The sequence below is a fragment of the Natrix helvetica genome, assembly GCF_964273705.1.
Source record: "Natrix helvetica genome assembly, chromosome: 5".
NCBI classification, from domain to species: domain Eukaryota; kingdom Metazoa; phylum Chordata; class Lepidosauria; order Squamata; family Natricidae; genus Natrix; species Natrix helvetica.
The window spans coordinates 143,908,626-143,915,171 of record NC_138551.1 but is presented as its reverse complement, the minus strand read 5'-3'; the positions used below and the strand labels follow the sequence as shown (position 1 = coordinate 143,915,171).

At 39.8% G+C, this 6,546-nt stretch overlaps 1 protein-coding gene across 1 annotated transcript in view; it reads right to left on the bottom strand.

The window, feature by feature from the left end:
* Window positions 1–5,284: 5,284 nt before the first annotated feature.
* Window positions 5,285–6,546, bottom strand: part of LOC309392731 (protein-arginine deiminase type-1-like) — a gene marked incomplete at its 5' end in the record, with an annotated part of 29,116 nt that continues 27,854 nt past the window's right edge. Inside the window, one exon of the mRNA XM_081954157.1 lies at window positions 5,285–5,998. Coding sequence (XP_081810283.1) covers window positions 5,765–5,998 — 234 coding nt within the window. The 3' untranslated portion in view covers window positions 5,285–5,764. The remainder of the gene's footprint in view (window positions 5,999–6,546) is intronic.

Below are 6,546 nucleotides of genomic sequence, written 5' to 3'. Positions count from 1 at the left end.
TCTTTTAAAAATAATTTTTATTAAACATTTTACCTTTAAAAACAGAAAGAAAAACACAACAAGAAAAAAAAAACATACATAATAATATAAAGTAATTATACAGCCTTCTGTATCGGCTTTCATATTTAGCCTTCGTAGTTCTCCATTCCACATGGCCTTCCTATTACCTTCTCTAATAATATAATAACGGTAGTACTAACACTAACACTAATAATAATAATAATAATAATAATAATAATAATAATAATAATAATAATAATAATAATAATAATCAATGCCAAATCCGACGAATCAACTGGCCGCTGTGATACAATCATATAGTAGTAGTAGTAGTAGTAATAATAATAATAATAATAATAATAATAATAATAATAATAATAATAATAATAATAATAATAATAATAATAATAGCAGTACTAACACTTATAATAATATTAATTGTTCATATCACCATTCTATTTACATTATAGTCAATACTTTTAAGTGTAACTGATAATCAGTAATACTGATTAGTAACTTTGGTTAATTTTTATTCTATACTAGTTTAGAAAAAACCAACTTCTATTTCCTGTTTTCTAGCCACTTATAAATTCTATTCCATATTTTATAAAAAATCCGATTTCTAGAATGCTATTTCTGTTACCTCACCAGACCTGGTCAGCTCAGATGTAGTCACTACAGCTTAAACGTTAGTAGTACTAACACTAATAATAATAATAATAATAATAATAATAATAATAATAATAATAATAATAATAATAATAATAATAATAATAATAATAATAACAGCAGCACTAACACTTATAATAATATTCATTGTTCATATCACCATTCTATTTAAATTATAGTCAATACTTTTAAGTGTGATAGTGATTAGTAGATTTGGTTAATTTTTATTCGATACTAGTTTAGAAAAAAACCAACTTCTATTTCCTGTTTTCTAGCCACTTATAAATTCTATTCCATATTTTATAAAAATCTGATTTCTAGAATGCTATTTCTGTTACCTCACCAGACCTGGTCAGCTCAGATTTAGTCACTACAGCTTAAACGACCCAAGTTGAATTGTCACAAATAATGAATCACCAAAACACTCTCTAAACCAGGGGTGTCCAAACCTTTTGCGAGGAGGGCCAGATTTGGTGAGGTGAAAATATGTGGGGCCCATCATTCAGCCTGACATTCTTTGAAACCTTAACATTAAATGCGAATTGACTACCGTATTTTTCAGAGTATAAGACGCACCAAGATTTTGAAGAGGCAAATTAAAAAAAAAAAGTTTTTGCACTATCCCAAAAATTTTTCACGAAAACGGGCCTTTTTTTAAAAGGGCATGAATAGCCCTTAAGAGGCTTCTAGAGTGCTCCTGGGGGCTGGGGGGGGGGGCAAAGTTGAGCAAAAAACGGGCCGTTTTTTGCTCATTTATGCCCTCCACAGCCCTCAGGAGCACTCTGAAAACCTCCTAAAGGCTATGCACAGCCATTTTGGTGAAGAGGCCAGAGTTTTGGGAGGCAAAAAAATGCTGCATTCAGTATATAAGATGCACCCAGATTTTTAGCCTCTTTTTTGAGGGGAAAAAGATGCATCTTTATACTTTGAAAAATACGGTATTTTATGAAAGACTAAACAAATAACTCCAGTGGGGAGAAGAGGCTGCGGGCTGCTTGAAATTTGAAAAAGGGCCACATTTGGCCCCCGGGCTGCACTTTGGACATGCCTGCTCTAAAGGTAGACATCCAACCAGAGGTGGATTTCGGCCGGTTCGCCCCAGATCGGGCGAAGCGGTAGTGACGGCGGTGGTAGGCTCTGCCCAACCGCCTGGATGCTTCTGCGCATGCGCAGAAATGTCAGGCGAGTGCACGAGCGGACACGCACGAGCAAACCGGTACTAAAATAAATTGAAACCCACCACTGCATCCAACATCTGTAGAACATTTCCCCTCCCAAAAAAGTTTGTCCAGTCTTGAACCTAGGATGACGCAGTTGAAGAACAATAATTGTTGACCTAAAAGCACTTAGTGGCTGGCCCCAGATGTGTTGTGAAGGCCGGCAGCCCTTCTAAGTATACAGCTCTCAAAATAGTGATAATGAGGAGTCATTCATCCATGTTTTAGTTTCGTCTTGATTTCTATCCTTTCAAATCACTTGATTTGCAAAGAAGCATTATGGGAGTGTCATGATTGTGAAGTCATACGACCAAAAGCAGGGGTGACATTCACATTTTTTTCCTCTACCGGTTCTGTGGCCATGGCTCGGTGGTGGGTCCTGTGACTGAGTGGGCGTGGCCAACTCAATGTCACTCACGCCCACGCCTACTCAGTCACATGACCCACCACCCCTACCAAGAGAGAATCCGAACTTTCTCCCTCCATTCACAGCGGAGCTACTGCTGCAGCCTGTCCCTTTAAGGTAGTCCCCCGGGAGGGGGGAGGCCGGGGGAGGACCAGAAAGAGAGCAGCAGCTGCGCTGTGAATGGAGGGAGAACAGTTTGGATTCCCTCTTCTGCATTTAACGTTGAGTTCTGGGGCAGAGAGAACATTTCATCCCATTTGTCCTTCCCCTTAAACCTGTTTGGGACCAATAAGCCAGCATTGAAAGTTTGTTTTTGTTTGTGTATTTTAACAATGTAACAAGACTATATAACTTGATTAATGTGATAATCAACAATGTTAATATGAATTGGATCAACATGAATGATATCTAGTTAAAATTGTTCATACTGTTATTGTGAATTGAGTTAAAATGGAAAAATGGATAATAACTGAAGTACTAAAGAGGAGATGTATAAATAATATAAGGATTATATAAACTTGATAAATGCGATAGAGATTATTAACAATGTTAGCGTAAACTGGATCAATCTAAATGAAGCAGCTAAATTTGTTCATATATAATAGAGAAATGTTTAGATAGAATAAGAAAGATATAGATGAAGGTAGAGATAAAGATGAGGAGTTAGGAATTTTTTTGAATATATATGTTGGAACAATGTAATAAAGGATTACTTAACTTTGAGAAATGGGATACAGATTACTAATATTACTAATATTATTGTGAATTGGATCAATATGAATGATACCCAGAACCAACTCTGTTCACACACACTATAAATGTATAATTTAAATAATAATAATAATAATAATAATAATAATAATAATAATAATAATAATAATAATAATAATAATAATAATAATAATAATAATAATAATAATAATAATAATAATAATAATAATAATAATAATAATAATAAATATATTATCAAAAAGTGTTTGTTTTTTTCTACTGCAAAGAGTGGCCTATGTTTTGTGTTTTGTCCCCGAAGAAGGCACTATTTTTTAAAAAATATTCCTCTGCCTTTTTGTAATTTCCTTTGATATGATTGGCTGCCCGGCCTCTGAGTTCAAGAGTTCCCATTGATTTAACGTTGAGCGATTTCCTTCACCAAGAAGGGGGGCTCAGCGGGATGAGAACCAATTAAAGTTAAATGAATTTTTTTTAAAAAATATTCTAACTATGGGCAGGTAGTCCTCACGTTACGACCACAATGGACCCCAAATGTTCTGTTGCTGGGCGAGACATCTGCTGAGTGAGTTTTGCCCCACTTTACAGCTTTTCTGGCCACAGCCCTTAAGTGAATCGCTGCCGTTGCTAAGTGAGTAACGTGGTTGTTAAGTAAATCTGGCTTCCCCATTGACTTTGCTTGTCATGAGGTCGCAAAATGGGATCACGTGACTTTGGGACACAGAAACGGTCATAAATATGAACCAGTTGCCAATCTTCTGGATTTAGATCACATGATCACGGGGACGGCTGCAAAGGGCGTAACCCTGAAGAACGGTCCTGTCACTTCTTTTTCCGTGCTGTTGTAACTTTTGAACGGTCACTAAGCGGACTGTTGTAAGTCGAGGACTACCTCATTCTGCCTTTTATGACTGTATAACGGACGCGTGGATTTAAGAAATGGAACGGAACGCTTAAAGGTTCTTCGCAGTTTATTCAAACCATTGGTAGATCCGCGAGAAAAGCTTCTGCAAGTTTCGTTTCTGAACATATCAAATAACTCAGCAGCAGTACGCATTCCTTTTAAAAATAAGCACCCAAAGAAATATGGGCTTCACAATCACGACACCCCCAGAATGCCTCTTTGCAAATTTGAAATGATAGGAATCAACACGAAACCAAAATGTGGATTAATTACTGCTCAGGATCACTATTTTGAGCTGTGCACTTGGAAGGCATCTGGGGCCAGCCACTAAGAACTTTTAGGTCAACAATTATTGTTCTTCAACTCCATCATGCCAGGTTCGAGACTGGACAAACTTATTTTTGGGAAAACGTTCTACCTCTGTTGGAGGTCTACCTTTTAGAGTGTGTTTTGGGAGTTTCTTGATTTGTGACAATCTGACTTGGCTTATCTACTTGACTAAATCTGAGCTGGTCAAGTTTGATGAGGTGGCAGAAATAACATTCTTTGAAGGACCCTGAACCAGCTAGGGCAGGGGTCAGCAACCCGTAGCTCTGGAGCTGCAGGTGGCTCTTTCATTGCTCTGCTGCGGCTCCCTGTCACCAGTCGGCACCACGATTTTGAGAGGAGCTTCCAGTTAGGGGCAGCGGGGAGGCAGGGTGCGCCAGGAGGGGACTCTATGGCAAGGGTTCTCCGGTCAGCTCCACAATTGATAGGACTTACGGTTAGGAGACGTAGAGGAAAAAGGACGCCGCACTAGGAGGAGGCTCTATGGTGTGGGAACCAGACTTCCGGTCGGCTACAGAATTGAACGGGGGGGGCTTCCGGTTAGGAACTTTGTGGCTCCAACCCCTGAACCAGGGTTATGACATGTTTCGTTGTGTTGCTGAGAATGACAGGCTTAAGACTTCTCAGGATACAGGGAGAGTTTATTTGGCAGCCAGGTTCAGAAAGTAGCCCATGGCTAACATTGCAAGTTCTGAACAACCTTCATTATCGAAGCACACATTCTTATACATTCTCAAAGGCAGCGTAACACGGAAACACTTAACTCATTTCTTATTGGTTACCTAGAGGAAAAAGCCTTATAAGGAGATGGGGGTCTTACTTCTCCTTTTGTTACAGGTATGGACTACGTGCCATTAACGAACTTTAATTGAACCTTGTGGTTTTGGACCTTTGACATAGGGACGTTTGCTGGAACATGTTGTGGTTGAAGGCTGATGACGTTTCCCTGTCCCTTTAAGCAAGCGTCTAACTGTCCCTTTTATGCCGCGTCTTCCTTCTTATATTTTAATCCATATTTTATTCTACTTTAGTTGGACCTCTATAACTAGGTTTAGGATTGTTGTGTTTTGGATAAGGAGAAGGATTAGAGAAAGGGTGTCAAACTCCCATCGTCATGTTGTCGTCACGGGAAGTATCACAACTTTTCCCCCCCTTCGCTAAACTGGGGGTGGTGGGCGTGGCCAGCATGTGGTGCATCGTAGGCCGTGAGTTTTGACACCGCTGCTTGAACTTAGCTGCCCTCTGTTCTTCTGGGTGATCGGAGAACACAACTAACAACATTTTGGCAGACCTGATACACTTAGAAATGAGGAAAGCCGCCTTAGATATTCTTCAGAGAAAGTCTAAATCAAAAGAGAAGCTTGCAAGCATCTTCATCATAACCCAAAGAGGAATCACCCAGGAATTCTTGGAAAAGTTACTGGATTTCCTGAGGAAGTGCGGGAGAAGACACACAAGGTCTGTCTCAACATCATCTTGATTGAGTGGAAAACAGAAGGCGTGATGAGGCCCTCAAGGCCTCATGTTCCACCACTGGAAGGAAAAGGGCTTCCGGCGGACATTTGTGCCGCAGTGGACATCGCCATGTTGGAGGTAGTAAGTTCCGTAGTCGTCGATGAAATTGCAGGACAAGCCTAAGGGCTCCAGGAGACGGCGGACTTCTTTCTCCAAGCAGCATTGGCCATCGATGATGGGTCCAAACGGCTTTGGGATGCCCAGGTGTTTCCCCAGGACAATCATATTTACCTGCCGAAGGGAGATAACCAGTGGTCTAATAGGTTAGATTGCAATCAGTTTTCATGATTTTGGACCCTAGTGAAATTCAAGGACAAGGTAAGTTTTAACAGTCCACTTCTCCAACTACTTTTAAAGTCAAGTGTTCTTTACTAGGGACAACTAATTAAGTCTTGATTACTGTATCTTTCAGAGTATAAGACGCACTTTTCCCCCCTAAAAGAGGATGAAAATTTGGGTGTGTCTTATACACCAAATGTAGCCCCGCCCACCCACTGACCCCCACCCTTTGGCCTCTGCCTCCCAGCAGTTTACCTCCTTGGGGCTTGCGGAGGTGGCCATAGGCTATGACGGTCCCTGCAACCTGAAACAGCTGATCATAGGGAGGCCGTGCTGAAACTGAAACTGAAAGTGAAACTGGTTCTTTGCTGTTTGCTGCAAGGAGGCAAATTGCTGGGAGGCAGAGGCAGATTCAAATTATTAGACTTATATTTTAAAGACTGCTTCATTATTGTTCTAAACAACGTAACAAAATGAAGAAGCTTTTTAAAATAAATGCT